Source organism: Dreissena polymorpha, chromosome 3 (assembly GCF_020536995.1).
Source record: "Dreissena polymorpha isolate Duluth1 chromosome 3, UMN_Dpol_1.0, whole genome shotgun sequence".
Taxonomy (NCBI): domain Eukaryota; kingdom Metazoa; phylum Mollusca; class Bivalvia; order Myida; family Dreissenidae; genus Dreissena; species Dreissena polymorpha.
Window position 1 is genome coordinate 132524103 of NC_068357.1, and position 22440 is coordinate 132546542.

Below are 22440 nucleotides of genomic sequence, written 5' to 3' on the forward strand. Positions count from 1 at the left end.
ATCAGTGATTTAAACCATGGTATAAGCGGACTATCACTGAACGTTTTCATCGATTAATACACCACTGTCACTTCTCCCGTTAGATGCAGAGGACTCAAATTGTGGAGTTTATGCACATAGAATATCACTATTAAGGTTACATATTTTATCACTTATTTGTTTTATCACCAAATAATGGCATGCTAAACAGCAGTTGAACAATTATATAGAATAATACAAGTAATCGAAAAACACAACATATGACAACTGTATAGTCTGCTTCCGATTATTCAGTGAATATGTCGCTTTTTTGTCCCGTTTTGTCTTTTTTCAAACACTGCCGATGTAGATCCAAAAGGATTAATAAATTATTTTTACCGGGTTACAAGTATGATACCAAAGTTATATCAGAAAATCAGCTCAAACTTTCAATTTTCAGAAATCATTTATGGGAACAACTTTGTACATATAAGCCTTAAATATAAGGACCCAAATAATTATTTTTCGACAAGAATCCTACGTTCAGTCACTAGAACAAAAGTGTTGACATGTAGGTACGTTTGGAACCTAATTCCCACGCGAATTATTGCAAGTCATTTCTTCTCATCTATGGAATAGTTTCTGCTTTATTTGCAATAGCTTACGACTTATTTTCGAGGCACGTAGGATAAATGGTTAACCTTAATATTCCGTTTACAAGTTTGGTGATTGTTTAAAATTTTCTTGAAATCAATTATACACGCGTTCATGCAGCGATTCCCCAACCAAATAATTTATCTCCCTTTATTGGCTAGATCGGTTACAGCGACATACGTTAAATCTTATTTGTAATTGCGGTTTTAGTCTATCGATAACATGAATGATTTCAGTCTTATGGTAGTCCTGGGGTCGTTCGGCATTGACACGATCGCTTTAATCCTCTGCGGGTTCGGTTCCATTTTTCCATGGCCGGCTAGATGTCCGAGAATGTCGATTCTAGCACAAGCAAGCGTATACTAGCAAGGTTTCGCTGTCAGCGCTCCGTTCATTAAGCGCTGAAACACTCTTTGAACATGTTTTTATAACGTTCCTCCCATGTCTTGGTGAACAAGAACATATAATAAAAAAGCAGTAGTAGTAGTAGCAGAAGAAGAAGTAGTAGTAGTAGTAGTAGTAGTAGTAGTAGTAGTAGTAGTAGTAGAAGTAGTAGTAGTAGTAGTAGTAGTAGTAGTAGTAGTAGTAGTAGTAGTAGTAGTAGTAGTAGTAGTAGAATTAGTAGTAGTAGTAGTAGTAGTAGTAGTAGTAGTAGTAGTAGTAGTAATAGTATTAGTAGTAGTAGTAGTAGTAGTAGTAGTAGTAGTAGTAGTAGTAGTAGTAGTAGTAGTAGTAGTAGTAGTAGTAGTAGTAGTAGTAGTAGTAGTAGTAGTAGTAGTAGTAGTAGCAGTAGTGGTAGTAGTAGTAGTAGTAGTAGTAGTAGTTGTTGTAGTAGTAGTAGTAGAAGTATTAGCAGCATTAGGAGCAAAATATTTTTTGCCAAACTGTGACTGACAATTTAAGTGGAACAAATAGAATACAATTAGTCATAATAGTTTAAAACTTAAATAGTAACATAAACGCATTCTATTAAAAACATTCATAACATTATGTAATTACTTAATGCTTGTAATCTTATACACTATTACGGCTGAGAAACTATATTATTAACGCCATATACTATCTACATTACATGATACTCGATGACCTTTAAATCAGCATAGGGTATTTTTCCTGTTCACAAGTCTCAACTTGCTTTAACGAGTTAACAGAGTATTACACTCTTAAGATCAGTAGGCCATCGGTATGGACTACAAAACGTTATTTGAAATTATATACATCTCAAACACAAAATGAACTTTGGAAACAAATACAATACTTGCAGAAAATTCTGAAGTAACTTTTTTACTCGAGTAGATATTTTGAAGATATCGCAAAGAAAATAGAAATGCGATAGTTTGAAGTTTGAATAAAATATCCTTCATACTGTATAGGCGTTCGCGTTAGTTAAGATGCTCAAATAGATCTACAACAACCTTTTAAGATACATTAGGTTTAGCGAAAGGCACACCTTTGCTACAGTTGTCAGTTATCCATCCAGCAGCGCACTGATTGCCGGTACAATTTCCAAAAATGTGGTGACATGCAAACCCTTCTTTACAGTGACATATCGATGAACAGTTAACTCCGAACTTCCCCTGTTCACATTCTGTTGCGAGTATATTAGACAGTACGGGTTAAATATAACATAATTGTACCATTTAGACAAGTTTCAATGCTGCAAATTACTCGCTTTATATGTAAATCAATTAACCATGTATTTGACAAGCCACTCAATTATAAAATACCCGTCAGACATGATGTTTTCTTCAAAGATAAATCCATTTTCACTACAAATTAATTCGTTTGCATGTTTTTTTGGTGTTTTCGGTTATACATTGTAATAATTAAACGACATAAACTAAAAGGGCTTTCACATGGCGACGCACGAAACACGAAGAGACGCACGATATTTTGCGCGACAGTCGCGGCGACGCACGATATTTTGAGCGACAGTCGCGGCGACGCACGATATTTTGAGCGACAATCGCGGCGACGCACGATAGTTTGCGCGACAATCGCGGCGACGCACGATATATTTAATAATATATATCGCCTTTTGGGCTACCTACACAAGGGCGATATATCGTGTTAAATATATCGTGCGTCGCGTCGACTGTCACTCAAAATATCGTGCGTCGCCGCGACTGTCGCGCAAAATATCGTGTATCGCTTCGTGTGTCTAGTGTCGCCCTTGATGAATGAAGGGCGAGATCCGGATTCCGTAGATAACCGAATGTCATCATAAAAATGCTTTCTAGCAAAATGTCGAGGATGAGTTATCAACTAGTCCGCGATCTTATGGTGACTGGTTGACTATGCTTTGTGAGTTGTATTTAAAAATATTTTTACGTTATTATGGTAAAAATGCTTTTGCGTATATACGTCTTTTTAGAGTACTTTGTTGATCAATATTCCGAAATGTAAAGGAAGAGGAGACGACACTATTTACAGTAAAATTATGAGTTAAAATGGGAACAAAGGTTTTGAAATAAGAAAAGAATGAGTTTCGAGTGACGATGGACAAACCATTCATTATATTCCTGTGCCAACTCCCTTTTTGTTTACAAATGTATTTCATTCGTACCTTTCTATTAATATCATAACTGAATGTAAATGTATCACATGTGATCAGTGTTAAATGTTCTAAATGGATATAAACTAAATGCATGACTATTGACAATTGAGCAGACACAAGTCACTACTAATTCGCTGATTTGTTGGAGACCAATCGCTTAATTATCGCCACTTGTGCTGATCTTTGGCAGTTTGACTGATTAACATGTATTATACAAATATGTTAACGGAAAAAGACCGAGCTATCACCATTTTTTTTGGAGTTGATAGTGGGAAAACAACATAAATGAGCCTAATAAAGATTCGTTGACCTTGCCTTTTAGTAAATTAAGCATTTGGATTAACGGCCACAAATCATAGTTTCAAGAAGAAGTGTTATCTTATACTTATTTCGTGAATTATCATACTGTATACAACTATTGATGTCCATGTATTATGTTGATAATGTTGAACATTAAGTTATTGGTTTGATTGAGTATTACACATTTTTGGTATACATCGTACAATATGTTTTATTCATGTTGGTGTCTTCTTAATTGAGAATTGAGTTGATCACTTATATATATATATATATATATATATATATATATATATATATATATATATATATATATATATATATATATATATATATATATATATATATATATATATATATATATATAATCATCTTATTTATTATATATTGTGTTTATGTTCTGTAAATATTTGGGCCTTCGTAAGTACGTTAAAAAATAAATTTAATATAACAAATAACATTATCTATCAAATCTACGTCATGTGATAATATCATTGCGATATGACTGTTAATTGATACATCCTGCATTGGCGCCACCTCCTATTATTAGCGCCACCTCCTAAGCATTGGCTCCATCTCTTTTGGAAAAATGCACAATTATTTACTACATCGGCAAGAAGCCAATATGTTTGTGCATGCAGCATCTAATGTATGTTGTACGCAATCGTTTGATGCCGATAGCGATTTAATTGGATGCATATTTTCTCGTAACACATGAAAAACTCATCGATATGCTTTTTAAAACTCCACCATGCAACAACTTATAAAGGTTCTCGCGTTTTTAAATGGGTTGAAAATGTACGTGTCTGTACATTTTTGGACGAATCAATCTTCGCTGAATCGGACTACATTGTCCGATTTTAAAAATAATGCGAATTATGTTGAAAAACATATAAAACCTAATCACCCTGTAAAAATGTCTATGGAATTTCAAAACATCCGGGCCTGAGCGCCACCTCGGAAGTTGCATTGACTCATTTATTAATGCATCGCAAAGAGGTGGCGCGCGTGATTAACGGCCGTGACTATAATGAGCAAAAAAAAATAATAATATGGTTTTATAAGAATTTCGTTTCAGAATTTCGCCTTAATATAATCGCAACTGTACCACACAAACGACGTATTTGGAAAAGTGGATAACATAAATAATATAAGCAATAGCTATTTACTTTCTGAACAGGTTTCTCCTTTCCACCCGTTGCTGCAGTCACCTTGACATCTGCCACTGGTTTTGTTGCAATCGTCTGTACCGTTGCAATGACATGTTAAACTACAGCCGGGACCATATTGGTGCAAACCACAAACTGCAGCAAAAACATACGCACATAAAAATCGAATACATCGAATAAATTAAACTATACTAAAACATAAGATAAATTAACCGTTTTTATCAGACGATCGCTTTCACAAAAAATTTGACGACGCTAAATTATGACGAAACCATTGTTAGAAACGGTTTGTTGTTAGAGTAAAGAATAAGACGATGAATAAATACTTTGCCAAAATATGCGTTAAACAATTTTGTGTAACCCTTTTCTATGTTTGAAGGGAAATAAACATTAATCTAAAATATAACAGTGTCACAATACAGTTTAACTACTCCATGGTTCAATAAATTAAATAGTGAAACGCATCATCTACCATTTTAAACTCAACATTTTTGAAACAAAGTTATTTCGTTTCTCGCAATAATGTTTAACTTTCCAGAAGAGTGTCCAATTTAAAACCTTTTTATATTATACTAACGGTGACAGAATGTACATAAAGATACAAAGTTGTTGTCGGTAAATATATATTTTTTATAACAGTCGTTCGGATAAAAGCAATAGTTGACCGTAAAACTAACGTGAAACTACGCAAGCTTGTTTACTAACATGTGTCGCATGCATCTCCCTGCCATCCAGGTTTACAGCCGTTGTGGGTACATTTGCCAGAAACGGTATCACAATGCATATTATCTACGCAGTTGCACTGAAGACGGCACTTGTCTCCAAAGCGTCCAAGAAGACAGTCTACAAAGCGATTAGAATACTCACTATAACTTCACTTACATTATTTACACGTGTACGTCGTGATTTAAAACGTTTAACTGCTATTGATGCTCACAAGTATGTCCATATTTTTAGCGTGATATATTATTGCTTATTATGGGGGTTAATACATTTTTTATAATGAACCTCGAGTAAAAGTATCACCGTGTTAGTTACCTGCATCGAATACTTTCACCTCGCATAGTGTCATATATCTGTCATCCCATCGTCTTATACGCAGAAATTGGAATACACTTTTGTTGAGAGAAAGTGTTTCGCCATAATCTGAACTTGGGTCCTGTATGATTCCAACTGAAGTACCGTTGTTCCCATCCGTGAATGTTTCATTGCTGACGTACACATCCACGTTTGAGCTTTGCCACGTGTTAGATTGATCTCAAAATTCATAAGAAAAAAATAGGATGATTAAATAAAACAGCAAATACGTAACCATCTGTTTCATTAGACAAAAAAGTTTTTACACTTCTGTTCAGTTACAAAAGAATTAACCACAAGACGAGCGAAAATAGTCGCGATTACTTTACTAGTTCTTAGGTTAACAGTTTGGCAACGATTAATGATACGAAATCATTATATACTTTTAATATGTGTTGATATTGCATAAGTCGCAAAGAACTCATCATAAACAACGTAAGTGTAAATACAATGATGTACTTATTTACGTGTTTCCTCGAATGTAAGAGCTGCATTTATTTTGTGTGTGTTTGTTTTTAAGGTCGCACATATTAAGGCGATTGTTTATCGTAAGACTTAGCTGGTCAATAAACAAAATAAACTTAGTTTTGTGTTATGTAAAATGTCATAAGTTGTGCACAATAGTCATAATTGCGTTTATGTGTCTTAAAATATGCAGCCATTGATAAACAAACAGGATAATAACCTTTCCTGCCAAACACGCGGACGCTTAAACCAAGTATTTTTCTATCGAATTGTATCTGCCACCACGGAGCGTGTGTATTGGACGTTGTGCTACACATACTACATAGCACGGCGTCGTCTGTGGTTCGAGTCCCCAAAAGTCCATCAATCGCTCTCTCAGCAGTGCAATTACTGTAGTTGCTCGACTGGGATACGCTGACATTGTATTTTCCAGAACGTATAATGTTTAGATCTAAATTGAAATAGCACAGTTAAAAAGAAAATCAACATTATCAGATGTATCATCTTTTAAATATCCATCGTTAAACAATATAATATTCGATTATTTCCTAAATATGTAACATACTTTCAAATTGTGCACCATGTAATTTGTGTGTGCGCGTGTGTGTGATGTGTGTGTGTGTGGGGGGGGGGGGGTGTTGGTGTTGGAGTCGGATTTCCTTAATGAAAAAGTACACCCAATGTTCTTTTCCAAATATTCTTGGTGTTTTGAATAACGAAGTATTTATTTTCGCAATGAGTCATTGACATTAAATTAACACTATAAGTACCAAGTTAATATCTTATTACGCAGAAAAAATGTTTATTGGTAATACTTTAACTATGATTACATAATAATTATCTTATCTTAGGCGAAACGAAACTATATTGACTGAAAATGTCCTCATTATAATTTTACTAATTTTGAAAGTACAATATATGCAATGGTCAATGGTCATTGGTTCCTTTCACAAAAGGCAAACTGCACCCGACTGCTGTATATCAAAATGACTGGTTTCCTACGGGTTCTCTTAATAAGAACTAACATGGTTAACAATGGAACATATGAGCTGACCGATAGAACACAACCGGAACACAAACCTGACATGTTAGAATCGTATGGTATATAATAAAAAATTGAGAACACTGATCATTTGCTCCAAACTTACATGGGACCGAAACAATAACGCATCAACAGTAGAATACATTATAATGCGTTTCTAAGCGATGGCGATTATGATAATAATGATGTAATGATGATAATTATGATGATCTTTGTATTGCATCTACTTCGACTGCTTACCAACGCTACAGTTAGATCCACTCCACCCCTGAAGGCATCCAGTCGCGCATGTGCCATTGAACGGATCACAAACATAAGCTGTGTTATTACAGTGACATTGGGATGAACACATCTCTCCAAAATAACCAGAACATGCTACACAATGAAAAATCATGCATTGAAAACGATGTTCACAGAGTAAATATATTATTAGGATTGGCAATAGTGCTGCAACAATACGCCAAAAAGCGTATTGCGATATATTGTCAGCTCAAAAACCCGTATTGCAATATATCGCAATATATTGCTTACTTGTACCAGAATTATAACTCGCCAATTACCCGATAATCCCGTATATTCCAGTTTTAAAGCAAATTCTGGTAAATGTTTACTATAAAAATGCTCAAGAATAATACAAAACACAAACATTCACCAATTTTCTTAAATATCAAATACATTTTGGCATTTGTTACTATTTAAAGATGTGATGAAATAACTTCCAATTGGGCGGTTTTTTTTCCCCACTGAACACGCGTAAATCGCCTGACGTGATGTTCCCGTTTTATACAACACAAATACACCCACACTTTGCACGCGACGTTCTACATGTCTGTATAATTTTCGCGCGCTTTTTATTAAGAAAAAGAATAAAGCACTTTTTTATTGTCGTGTTAGCATTACATTTCGGAAGCGTGTTTCCGAAATTCGGATTACAAATTTAATAATGCTCATTTCAGAATCGAACGAAACATTTAGTTGTGCGTAATTAATCCAACGATAATTCGTTTAAAAGCATAGAATGAATGTTCCCATGTAACAACGCTACTCTGTATAATAGACTTTTTACGTAACAATTTATTTTTACAAAATACCGCTTTGTTTTGTTTACCTTGATACAATGTATCATTATTTTGGATGGCTTTTCTGAACGAAATGTAGATGCATGTTTGCAAAATTTTCGTACCGGTATGACGAAAATCGTATCGCAATACAATATGCGGATTGCGTATTGCGATATATACCGATATACCGGTATATTGTTGCAGCACTAATTGGCAAGCATTGTCAAAATATTAGTGACGTAAACTTCAAAACGTGTTAAAAACAAAACGAAACAATCCTAGGTTGAATTAAACACACATTCGTATATATTAGTCGTATACAATTAGGAAAGACACCATACGTACGAGTTGTGCATGTTTTATCTGTACCATAGTCGTATCCAGCCACACATCCGTCGGGACATGTTCCATTCAGATTGCTACAGGTTGCATTATTTCGGCAGTGTTTACATTCGCTCGTGCAATTAAGACCATACCTCCTGACACAAGCTGTATAATTATATGCCATTAATAATATTTTCCAAAATTGCGGCGTACATTTAGAATACATCTAAAAGTTTACATCTAGTTATGGATGTGTTGAAGGCACATTTTTTAAAGAGCTTTGTATTTGTTTAAATGTCATTAAATGTATAAACTAACAAAAATATTTAATTTTGAATAGTTTTTAATGCTAAAATAGCAAGAACCTATTTGAATGAACCACCTGTTAACTTTGAAGTTTGGAAACTAACGATTAATGCGCTGCCGCTGAGCATCAATGAGTTCAGTAGTTGAAAAACAGCGATAAGTTAACGCTATATAGTAGTAGCATACGCATTTGGCAAAAGTCCTGTACACAGTTTATTGTTTTTACCTATATAAACACAGATTGAATGTATGTGAACTAAAGTTGTTTTCACATTTTTAGTCATGATGTATTTCGCTTGGTTTGATCATAATATGCAAAACATTTTAAGATTTTATGACATTTAGTTGAAGATTGATAAACTTATAAAAATCCTTTTAATATTTTGACATGCGTAAAATTATTGTTTTTTTCTTCACAATATCACCTGCATTCATGCGAATACAATTGTTATATTAATTTAAGAATCAGCACTTATATCACATAGCTTGCTGACTATTTATATTAACATATTGAAATTTGATGCCCATAATGGCTAACAATTGTTAACTATACTCGTATCAATTATTTCCCGGGAACATACGTACTAGTTTTGCAAGTTCTGTCCACTTTATAGTCGTATCCAGGTGCACATCCATTTGAACATTCTCCATTTAAGAAATTACACGTTGAATTGCTGAAGCAGTTTGTACTACAGATACTCGTGCAATTATGCCCATATCTGCTTGAACATGCTGCAAAAACACAATAGAATGCAAACATATGACACGTTGATAATGTTGTTTAAACATAAGATTTGTTTGATATGCATGTAATAAACTGCAAAACCCGCCGATAACATTCAGCAAACATATAATCAATCGTTTTCCGAACTTAAACACACTTACGCGTTGCACATGTTTTATCTATGTCGTAATCATATCCATCAATGCATCCGCTTGGACACTCGCCATTCAAATTGTTACAGGTTTCGAAGTTAAGACAATTGTTACTACACTCGTATGTGCAGTTGTCACCGTATCGTCCAGAGCATTCTGCGCATGCACATTAAAATTATTATAATGCATTTAATAAATTCTCGAAAGACATCGAATATATTCATACACACAATATTTTTTAACGCATTCCAGTGGCTTATAGGGAAATATCAATGATTTAAAACGGGTAATGCACTATAGTTTTAGAAAGTTAGAGTTTTCACAATTTTATAATTAAATGACCCCATTTTTTTTACTTCATAACGTTATTATTTCCGAAAAATGCCCCAGTTTAATTCAGTTAGATTGTAAACTTACGGTAGGATAAAAACCGAATTAAAGTCTTTAAAAAATCGATTTTAAAGCCACACACTTTGTCTCTGACCTTGAAATGAAATACATGTTAATCAATAAATATAGATGCAATTTGAAAGTGTGCACAATTGTCATTAAATCTATAGCCTAGTTAGCAAGTAATTTATCATTTTTCAAACGGTACCGCTTTTAAAACCGAAAGTAGGATTTCTATACGTATACGTCCATTTCGACAAACGCGTTTATTTTTAAGTTATACAGCGCAAAAAAGACGGATTTCTACCTTGTAACCAACAGATATATTCTAATTGGCATAGATAAAATTAAATCTATAGCCTAGTTAGCAAGTAATTTATTATTTACAAACGGTCCGCTTTTAAAACCGAAAGTAGGATTTCTAGACGTATACGTCCATTTCGACAAACGCGATTATTTTTACGTTTTAAAGCGCAAAAAAGACGGAATTCTACCTTGTAACCACCAATTATATTTTAATTAGCATAGATAAAATATATTTCTTATTTATACTTAAATTTACTAGGTCAAATAAGTTGTGTGGCTTTAAATCAACCGTGATTATAGAAAACAGAAAATACACACGTAGTGGTTGCCTATTTCAACGTTGGAAACTAATCATCATGGTCATAATAGGTAATTTTTCCTTCAATGTCATTTTTTTAACAAATTGTTAACATATATTTCCATCTGTATTGATCAGCTGGTTAGCGAGATACTTTAATACAAAATGCTACTCAACGACTAGAAGTGTTATTCACCAATAGCGAGAGTATCAAATATTCAAGGATGAAAATGTGGCTTTCGACAGTTATATGCTTATCTTCGCATTGTTTGTATCGTGTAACATGAGGACGCACGTTGTCAAATACACAACACATTTATTAAATATTTGGATTTGAAACATGCCAAAAACATTTACGTTATATATATCATTCAAGACAAAACAAAGTGCAATGTCAATATCTTGATTACACTCTTCGTGTCTCAACATAAACTTACTAGCAAATCTGCATCAGCAACATTGTTCCTATGTTGAAGAATCAATACCAAAACAACAACAAGAAATATTGCATTATTTAACTATGGCATACGAAATCAGACAAAAACAGAAAATATATATACTCCGATTCGACAACTTTTACAATTGTTAAATAACTGGTGTTCTGATATGTTGTCGTTCTGGCGCTTTCAACACTAAAGAACGAAACAAAAAATGTCCCATAATAACCACTTTCTATTAATTATGCCCGCACAAATAATAAGCTTGCCAAATGGCTTATATACATGAAGTAACACGAAACACTTTCTCTTTTCCACCACGGATGAATACACGGCGATTTATTTGATGGTTAGATGTATTTTTTAAACATCATATACGAAACGTAAAGTAGGCCACGTGTTAAAGACACGGACGTGTTAAAATTTACAATTACTCTGCTTTAAATCGAATGTTTACGGACACTAATACGTGAACTTGATGCAAGTATCTCAAAGTCCTTGAATCTAGCCGACGCGTATCTGAAATGTTTGAATGTCAGGCTTCTGATTTTCCTTCCACATTATATTAATAGATTTTTGCGTATACGAACATCAGTGCATTATGCATTGTTGAAAATAATACGATAAATCTATTTAAATCCTCTGAATTTAGGGTAGTTTGTTGTTCAAGTGTTGGTATATTTCGTCAACAACCGGTTTAAGAGTGCACTTGTTGAGTGCAATACGTTAACATCACGTGTTCGTTTCGAACGAAAATGTTGCAATAAAATACACATATACAAATATGGTCATTAAACTGTTTACTTTTGTGCGATGTTTCACAGTTGGAGAAACATTTATACTGTGACATTTACCGTATAATTTTGAGAGTATGGCACGAAGCATAAAAAGTTAATTTATAAGTCGTTTTATCGATTGGTATAGTGAATACGTATATTGAAGACACAGTTTACTCTTTTTAACGTCAACTATAATTATACAACAATATAAGAGTCTAGGAATGTTGACACATTCGGTTTTAGATAAAGTATAACTACTATGCTATACAGTAGTCATATACGTAAATAAGATTACCTCCAGCGTATACTCGAACTCGACACAGCGTTAATACGGGGTATTGGAGTGAATGATGGACATTGATATATCGTGCGATTCTAGGTTTTGGAAACACTAGACCACACGATGTATCCGTGCAGTGATAAATCGCACCCGTTGAGTGTTGTGATGATTTCAGCGTTGTATTGCTTATGTAGACGACAAGGTTTTTACTTTGGGAGCTAAGCTCAGTTGTAGTGTCTGAAACCGTTCATGACATAACCACATTGATGCATACCAAGGACAATAAATAGTATACATGATTTATGTATGTAGGTCTTTGAAATGTTCCAAAAAATGTACATGGACAGATTATAAGAAAAACCGAAAAATTGAAGAACAGTTGCCGAATATGAAAGTAAGAATACGAAATCTAATGTGATTTTTAGCAACCAAATACAATATATGGAGTTGTCGTTTTAATAGCTGCTTCATTCGTTTCTTATTAAAATTAAATTAGCATGACAATGTTTGGGAATTTAAAGAGAACCCTTACATACCAGTTCGACCGAGAATGTATATTTCCCTCAGAAGCGATGCACGTCCTAGGTCAAGCTCCCACCAGGGATCTTTATTCACTTCCCCGTTTGTTACACTGCAGGCTTTACATATTAGACCATCATTTTCACCAGATTCGGTAAAGTTTAGGTTATTCAAAGCGTTTTGTGAATAACACGTTTGGTACACGGATGACTGCGATGTTATGTTGACAACTGTAAGACAGTCAGATTGCATAATAATGTAATTGTTTTACAATGTTGCACCGTGACACAATGCATTGTAATTATAATGCTCAATATATTGTACGATAATAAATATGTTGCGTTATGTTGCGTTATCAAAAAAATATTTTGCATACATATTTTAAATTCAAATCTTCCGGTCTGACACATCTAAGAGTAAGATCCGTTTTATTCGAAATGCTCACCTTTTTGAAAAACTCGAACTTCACAGATTGTCAATATCGTATTGTATTGATCGCTAGCAACTGATGACACGTTGATTGATTTAACGAAAGGAAGTGATTCAGATTTATTTACTGTAAACGTTCCATTTAAATCATGTATTTTGTATATGGTTGAAGTGCTTGAAAATCCATCGTCGACAGATATATTTACGTTACTTGACTGGCTACCTGAAAGGGAACACGTATATTATCTCAATGCATTTCAGATTATGGGATGCTATTCTCTTTTACGTGTTATCTACTCATACTCATATGGAGCATTAACATGTTCATTAGAATGCCCACGTTGTTAACATTAATTCAACACTTCAGAGAAGTCAAATTCATTTGGTAAAATTTTTTTTATGAGGAATGGCGATTGCATACACAGTTTATTGTGTAAATGATACACAAAACGGAATTTAAAATCAGACAGGAAACTGTGTAAAATTTGTACAAGCGCTTATCATATCTGTCTGCCCTGTGTTTTTGCCCTGAATTTTTAATAAGACACAATTTCGAATTTGAAAAAAAAATCCTAGCGCATGTTACAATTCTTTAAGAGAAGGAAATACATGATCTGATCGTGTGATTTGACTTAATATTTTACCGTGCTGGTAAAATATTGATCAGAAAGTCTACATGCTTGTTAGATGTGATTTGATTGTTAACTGTAGTGGCAAGATGTGATTAAGGGAGTAACTGGGCTTTTGAGATTAAAATTTGTTGGTAACTGTGCTGGTGATATGTGAACTGTAGGCAAAGATATTATGGTGAGATCTGATGTGATTTCTAAACGTGATGTACACATGTAAATCATAAGTTAAGCGCTCTGGTGAGAAGTGATTTGGTTGGTAACATAGCGGTTAGATATGAATCAGTAGCTAAGATCGTTATTTGGTTGGTAATCGGGATATGGATGAATTTGTATTAACTGTGATAATGAGAAGTAAATTAGTTGGATTCGTTGCAGGTGAGATTTTAATCAGTTATTAATTGGTAACTCTGCAATAACCACATGTACTGCCCATTCATTGATTGTATTTACCATTTGTTGGTTTATATATCAGTGGACAATAACAGTTCACGTTTTTAAATTTAACGACACTTTGCAAAGTCCAAGACTTGCACAAATAAAGCTAACTTAAAGGGCGGAACGATTCATATTTGTATTTTTCTATGTTCTTGTTCCGTCATTTATTTGTTTCGCGATTCAAAGTATCTGTTTTCGCCAGCTGTACTTTGCTTTGTGTGTTTATTTGTTGTCTCATCGCCGTTTTACAGTATTTCAGTCTTATAGTGATTGTCTATGGAACGCCTCATCTGTCTCTTGTTGACTATTGATATATCGCCACGTTGGTGCAAAAAGGTACCATGTGCCTTCTAATTTATATGTCACATGGTACCTTTTTGCTCATTGAAATTATGTGGGTTTTAATCATTTTTTTTTATTCAATATAAGACATATATTGCATACATGCATAAGATGCCACAAAAAACTTATATCGTGTAGCAGCAATAATGTTCAAACATGTTATACAAGATATGCTAATATATAGTTTTTTTCAAAAAAAAAATCTACAGAATAGTTATGAATATGAATGAGTTGCATAAAGTTGGTAGAAAGCATTCTGGACTTGTTATAAAAGTTTAATGTGTTGCCATTTTTGTTCAAATATATATAGTTTATCATTGTTAAGGGCAATTTGTTTTTCAATTTAGATCTTAAGTTTTAAATAGTTTATAAAACAGTTGAAAGTAGGTATTTGTTTTTTGTATTTAATGCTGAATATAAAATATTTCATTAATATGATAATGTGGTTCACAGTGTTATTAATTTCTGGTATTTTAAAAGTATTTACACCGAAACTGATATTTAAGAGAGACAGTGTTAATTGTAATTGTTGTTTCTCTAGAAATGTTGTTAACTGGTTTTATAGAATTTGAATATGTTTGCACTCCCAGAAAAGGTGTTCTATTGTTTCAATGTGTTCGCTGCATATATCACATAAATTTGTGTTGGATAGGTTGCACTTAAAAAGATATTTATTTGTAGCTATGATTCTATGGACATATTTATATTGAACATTTCTCAGTGTGCTATCTATAGGTGTTTTATATGGCATGATAAATATTTGTTTCCAATTAAATTCTTGTTCTCGAAGAAGGCTTTGCCATTTATTTTGAATCTTGGAGTTTTCTGCTGGGTGTTTGATTTGTAGTTTGTAAAATATTTTGTTTGTTTTGTTTTGTTTTGCAAGTATGTTTTCCGTGAATGATGTTTGAGTACATGGTGTGTTATTTTTATTAATTGTAGATTTAATATGTATGGGTATGCTTTTAATTAATGTGTAATACTTTAGGAAATTGCTTGAAGGTATTCCGTATATATAACATATATTCTCAATATAATCTCTTATAATAGTATGGTTTGTGCTTACCATAGTATGTTGTGTGAGTGTGATGGTATACTGTGTGTTTGTGATGATATGTTGTGTGTTTGTGATGATATGCTATGTGTTAAAGATGATATGCTGTGTGTCTGTGATTATATGCTTTGTGTTTGCCATAATATGCTGCGTGTATGTCATGGTAAGTTGTGTGTTTGTCATGGTATTCTGTGTGTTTGTCATGAAATGCTGTTTGTTTGTCATGGAATGATGGGTGCTTCATTGAAATGATGTGGGGTTAATCATACGATATGTGCTTGCCATAGTATGATGTGTGTTTGTGATGGCATACTGTGTGTTTGTGGCTGTATCCTGTGTGTCTGCCATGGTTGCTGTGAGTTTGTGATGGTATGCTGTGTGTTTGTCATTGTATGCGGCGTGTTTGTCATGGTATGTTGTGTATTTGTCATGGTATGCTGTGTGTTTGTCATGGTATGCTTTGTGTTTATTATGGTATGATGTGTGTTTGTTGAACTATCATCCGGGTTTATTAAAAATGATGTCCTTTTGATTCGCTATGATGTAAGTTGACGTAATTTTCATTCGGAACACTCGGTTCTTGTCAAAGATCTAATGGTTTCGCCATACGAATGTTCGTCGGTCTGTATTTCCGTCTGCCCGTGCGTCTGTCTGTTTGTCTGTGTTTTGTGTTTGTCCGTCTTTCTGTCTATCTGTTTTTGTGTCTGTCCGTTCGTCCGTCGGTCGGTCAGTCCGTCCGTCCCACAGGTGTTGGGCGCGTGGCCAAGTCACTTTAACACTATCAATATGTCATAAAACAACATTTTTCATCATTTTGCCAAGAAATGCTGAAAATATATATATATATATATATATATATATATATATATATATATATATATATATATATATATATATATATAATATAAAACGCTTTTATTAAATTTGCCGTATCTTTCGACCTCTCGGTCTTCTTCAGCGGCGTTTATTTGTGAATAAGCATATCATCTTTAGCGGAAGTGACGTTATATTATCGCACGTTACATTGCGCGCCAATTTTAGTCTTTTGTGTTTAGTCCATATGGTTTGAACGTCCTCAGTTTGCGCTTCCAAAGTTGTTCAATGGTCTTCCGGTACTCGTCGGTTCCATTTAATTTTTCGAGTCCCATGACCCGGAAGTCTGCGACGCTGTGGCCGTTTGTGTAGAAGTGCTCGGCTACCGGGTCGTTGTGTCGAGTCCGTATGCGGGACAGGTTAAGAAGATGTCGCTGGTACAGGGTATCTCCCGTTTCTCCTACATATACGAAGGTCTTACACCGTTCGCAGTGTACAGCGTAGACTACATTGGTGGATTTGCAGGTGACCTCGTTCCGCACATTGTAGCTTTTTCCGGTGGTGTCGCTGAACTTTTCAGCCTCCATCATGTATGGACAGATTGCGCACCTCTGTGCCCCACAAGGTCCGCTCCTGTTGTGAACTCGGAAAAACATCCGGTTGTGCTTTTTATGAACCAATATGTCTTGAAGGTTGCAGTCTCTTATGAATGCTGCTAACGGGGGTTCAGGAAAAACGTTTTTCATATGATCTGAAATGTGGAGTGTTGGCAGGTGTTTCCGGAGGATATGGCCGACATTTGGTAGCGCTCTGGAGAAAGTGATAACGAGCGGTACCCTGGAATTACTTTTTGAAGGCAATTTTGTATGCAGCAGATTTTCTCGCTTCTTGTTATCAGTTTTCTTCAGCTCTGTCTCGACGAATCGGCCATTGTATCCTCGCTTCTGTAGTTGCTCTTTTATCTCATCTCTGTGTTTTTTGTAGTCCGTCTCTTCCGAACATATTCTTTTTAGCCTCACACCTAAGCCGTACGGAATGGCCTTCTTCGTAGACTCGGTATGCGACGAGTCCATGTGCAGGTAGAGGTGCCGATCTGTTGGTTTGGTATATAGGTCTGAAACCAGCCTTCCTTTTCGAATAGACGTCATGGTGTCTAAAAATTCGAGCTGCTCTGTGGAGTAACGGAGCTCTAGCTGTATTCGTGGATGGATTTCATTTGCAACCGCATGGAATGTCTTTAGTGCCTCCAAACCATGTGTCCACAAGCCCCAAACATCATCAACAAACCGGAAGTAGGCTATTGGATGTTTGTTTGATTTTGAAAATAACTCTGTCTCCCAGGCTCCCATGTAGATATATATATATAAGCCATTCATTAGTAGTTAAATGGCGGTCAATTTTGTATGTACCATTTTGTTGGGAAAGGTTGCCTCTTGACGAAAAATGACACCAAACGGCTACTTGCCAACATAATCTACAAGAAAACCCGTCTCGAACTCGTAGAAATGCTAGGTCGGCTCTCGTCTGACCGAACGTTCAGTACCGATTTTAAAAAGAGTAAAAATATCCCAGCTGCCGAACATAATCCACATAAGTACAATAAACAAATACGAATTCATCAACTTACATGTGAATGTATATACAATGTATATTCAATGCAAATTCTAAATAGATGAGTCAATTATCTCTTAAACCTCATATATTTATAGGGCAATAATATAAGTATTTGAATTTGAACAATTGTTTTTCTTCTTCTGAAACGTTTAAAAAATGTAGATAGAACTACGTTATCATCGACTCAGCACAAAGTATTCTCGAACGTCTTAACCGCATGTACATCAAAAGTCAAAAGTAAACAAACACTATTACTGTAGAGCGTAGTGACATGTTGACAGGGCCTATTATAAATTGTTGTGCTATCATGGTATTTAAGGAATATACATGGTACATTTATTATTTTGACACATGCACAAATGTAAACATTCAATAGTCCATGAAAAACTATTTAAATGGAGATGATATTCCTGGTCAAGTATTATTACAGTTATACATTTTGCAAATTTTCGTGAAGTCAAAAACTATTTTCATGGCGTTACAAGTGTGTTGTTTGCGCTTTAGTGGCTGGTTTGATAATTTTACCAATTACATGCACCTTAGCATACACTGGACGCCACACAGAGCTTGCACTCATCGCACATTGGTCCATTAAATTATCGATCTTTTAACGGACGATATCTGATTCAGATACTAACATGCCGCTGTTATAATATTGTAAATAATAGCTCAAACAGTGTTTAATCATTATTACGGTAAAGTGTCCATATGTTATTCGATTAAAAATTATCATTGTTATTATCAGTGTACCGTTTGTAATATTTAATTTGAAGTATGAAGTCCAAACACATGAATTTGATGAATTTAGCTTGTAATGATGACGCATCTAAAAACCATTCTTTTAAAAAGTGTTTACGCAAAAGGTCAATACTTACTATATTTATCATTTCTACCGATTATCTCAATCCTTATGAACGGATGTGGCTCTCCAAGATCAATGTGAATCCACGCAGGTCGTGAAAATGCCGCGCAACAGTCACAGCTGTTTGGGTCACCAATTTTGCGGTCTATAACCCGTGTTGAAACCCACTGTTTTTGTTCGTAGTTTATAACGGATTCACCATTAGTAACAATAACGGTGTTCCCAAGATATGATATCAGTTCGCGATCTGAATAGCATTCAATTTTCATTGTATGATTACAAAGATTGGTTATAAAATTTATTTGCATCTTTCTTAACACTTAATAACACCATTTTAATTTATTTACGGTTTACTGTTTAAGCTATATTTGTTACTTATTCTAATGTATTACGTTTAATTCTTTATAAATTCAACTGTATTAATTAGAACACTATTACCTTCAAATGCTAGGGCTAAACGAAACATGGTCAGAATTAAAAAAAGTGCGGTTAAAGCGCTCATTTTGGTTGACGTGTCTGTTGACGATTGTGATAGTATTTCTGTAGTGCGCTGAAAGTTCAATACACAAACAATAAGACGTTGCAAAAGAAGCTCAGTTTAAGTTATAACTACACTTTACTGCTGTTATTTAAAAAAAAGTAAAACTAAATAAAACTTCAGTTATTTCGGGTAAAACACGCGGATTATTTCTGTTCGTTAAATTAACATCAAATGGTATGTTTGTTACTTTTTACACTGATTTTACCTGAAATGCCTTAAATACACTGCAGAGTTGAATGGATTGGGAGCTAGTCAATCATGAAACTGTTCATTTGAATTAACTTATTAAAATAAGTCTGTTGAATCGCATAAAAATAATATCTTCGGGCATGAACCTTATGTTGTGTTAAAACTCTCGCCTATCAATAATTAATGAAATATGATCTGATGTTTACACTATTGAATAAAAGTCCAATATTGCACGAGTTGCTTTAAAATAAAAAGTTACAAAATATGTTTTGAAGTTGCCATAAGCAGTTGGTCATGAATTATAACAGGATTTTTTCTCAAGACAATCAACTGCAGTTTCCTGATTCATATACTAACAAGAGCTATGATAAGATGGCAATCCCCGCCGAAATGTGTTTGCCTGTATGAGAACATGTGTTTTAGAGAGTAGAATAATATTTGTAAAACATGGCACCTGTGTCATCTATTTATTTTTCAAGGATCAATTAAGTATAAAGTGTTGGAGTAATGCTGTCGAGAATAAAATATATGAAAATGAAAGAAAGCGAGGTAATAAAAAAAATACTATACACAGTTAATGTTCTTGATAACTGTATTTTTCCTTAAACTCATCTATTCATTTTACAGTCAATACTTCAGTGTTCAAATTGAAATATTATTGTAAAATTAGATAAAGGGAGATAATAAAAATTGAAAAGCTAAAATACATAGTTATGGTTATGGTTGTGAGACACTACACTTGTCCTTGATATATTTTAAGTTTCATGTTAAACTCTTTCATAGACACGTATATATGCTCTGAACAAAATTTAGTGTGAAATTATATGAATGTCATAAGCACTAACCTTATATACCTATATGTTAATCCAAGTCAACATGCGGTCTGTATATGGTACTGGAATGGTGCCGACATGTTGCTGTTCAAATATTTTGTGCTATAGACCAATGATTGAATGGTGGCAGGCATTTCACAGCTATCACATTGTCCTTAACAATATTGTCCTTAACAATGAATGGTAATAGTGTAAACATTCAGTATTGTAATATCATCAGTTCAGTTAAACGAGACAGCAATACGTGTTTAATAAAACAGTAGACCTATCTCCTAGTTGCCATCTGTTTATATTTCTAGTTTCAAGTAAATCCCTTCAGTAGATTTAGAGCTTTGCTCCGGACAAAAATGTACTTTCAAATTAAATAAAGGGAGATAATTCAAAAAGTAAGGTAGATATAGTTATGGTTCTTAGTCACTGCACCTCTCCAAATTGCCATCTGTTTACATTTCAAGATTCAAGTTAATTCCTTCAGTAGATTTAGAGTTTTGCTCCGGACAAAAATTTACTTTGGAATTATATAAAGGGGAATAGTTAAAAAACTAAGGTAGATAGAGTTATGGTTCTTGGTCACTGCACTTCTCCTAGTTGCCTTCTGTTTATATTCTAAGCTTAAAGTAAATCCATTGAATAGATTTGGAATGCTCTGAACAAAGTTTCGGAAGGAAGGACGGACGGACAGACGGACGGACGGACGGATGGACGGACGGACAGGCGGACGGAGACTATTTCTATATCCCCTTCCGAAATTTCGGCGGGGATAATTAAAATTGGCTAGAATTTGATACAAAGCTGGTAACGCATAACCATTGAAATAAGAACAACTCGCGTACAATTCAACACACTATTAACCATGCGTAGATATTTTAGAAACGCATCACAATAGCCAGTGCAAAAAGTATGGCATACAGAACAAGAAAAAAAAACGTTTTCTGTATTTGTTAGCACTCATTTTGATTTTAGTAAATTTGTCGACATATTCGGTGATATATTATTTCTAAAATAAGAAATAACAATAAGAAGTTTGTAAATGAAAATAAATACCTTTTTGTTTCTTATTTCTTAATAATCCAAAAAGAAGAAAAACCAAATAATTATTTTACTACATCTAGAACACGACTCGTCACATAATGCAAATGGCTGTAATGGAAACACAATAACGCGGAAGTTTGAATATAGTCAGATACGTTATCTGCATGATGTCCTCTGTTATCCATTTTATTTAAGATATATAAAATTATGTTTGCATATGAAGATATTAACTTTTAGGCACAATATAGCAACCGTTTAGTGTCTGAAGTAGACATGAAGTACTACTGTGATTATTATGAAAAGCAGTAATAGCATATCGCCTGATAAATACAACTGCCCGGTAACGGGGTTTTACTGTTTTTAAGGATTAATTTTGCACATATTAAAGTGCAGAAATATGATAATTATCATACGTTTGAATCCAGATTGCTAAACTTACTGTATAGATTGCGCTAATTATTTGAAAATGCCACTTATATCTTGAGTTCATTGAAATGATCGGTTAATCGCATTCATTATGTAAGATTAATCAGTGTGAGGTTCTCCAAATTACTCTCTTCATGTTTATTTGCAACATAGGTACAAATGTTGGCCCAGTTACAATTACGAGTTAAAATTCATCATGGACTATCTGTAGCGCCGTTAAATGTCGCATCGCCGTTATATGTCGCAGGCTACGAGATTTGTCGTAACGTTGACGATAAATGTCGCAAGGAACGATAGATGTCGCAAATCCTACTGACGATATATGTCGCAACTTTAACGATAAATGTCGCAAAAATTTCAACTGCCGATATATGTCGCAACATTAACGATAAATGTCGCACACCTTTGTAAGTCATGTTAAAATGAAAAAATGAAGTTAAAAT

General features: G+C 34.2%; 1 protein-coding gene across 5 annotated transcripts in view; it reads right to left on the minus strand.

The window, feature by feature from the left end:
• Positions 1 to 21697, minus strand: part of LOC127871510 (uncharacterized) — a 58485-nt gene extending 36788 nt beyond the window's left edge. For 4 of the 5 annotated variants that reach the window (XM_052414506.1, XM_052414505.1, XM_052414503.1 and 1 more), the window contains exons 1-14: positions 21584 to 21697; positions 19415 to 19526; positions 18990 to 19223; positions 13241 to 13447; positions 12813 to 13025; positions 12292 to 12513; positions 9796 to 9942; positions 9496 to 9642; positions 8626 to 8769; positions 7460 to 7594; positions 6398 to 6628; positions 5674 to 5892; positions 5341 to 5478; positions 4636 to 4770 (exon numbers count right to left, since the gene is read on the minus strand). In XM_052414506.1, the coding sequence (XP_052270466.1) occupies positions 4636 to 4770; positions 5341 to 5478; positions 5674 to 5892; positions 6398 to 6628; positions 7460 to 7594; positions 8626 to 8769; positions 9496 to 9642; positions 9796 to 9942; positions 12292 to 12513; positions 12813 to 13025; positions 13241 to 13447; positions 18990 to 19223; positions 19415 to 19478 (2236 nt within the window). In that variant the 5' untranslated portion in view covers positions 19479 to 19526; positions 21584 to 21697. The remainder of the gene's footprint in view (positions 1 to 4635; positions 4771 to 5340; positions 5479 to 5673; positions 5893 to 6397; positions 6629 to 7459; positions 7595 to 8625; positions 8770 to 9495; positions 9643 to 9795; positions 9943 to 12291; positions 12514 to 12812; positions 13026 to 13240; positions 13448 to 18989; positions 19224 to 19414; positions 19527 to 21583) is intronic. The other variant, XM_052414504.1, reaches the window with a different exon arrangement.
• Between the last annotated feature and the right edge of the window lie 743 nt (positions 21698 to 22440).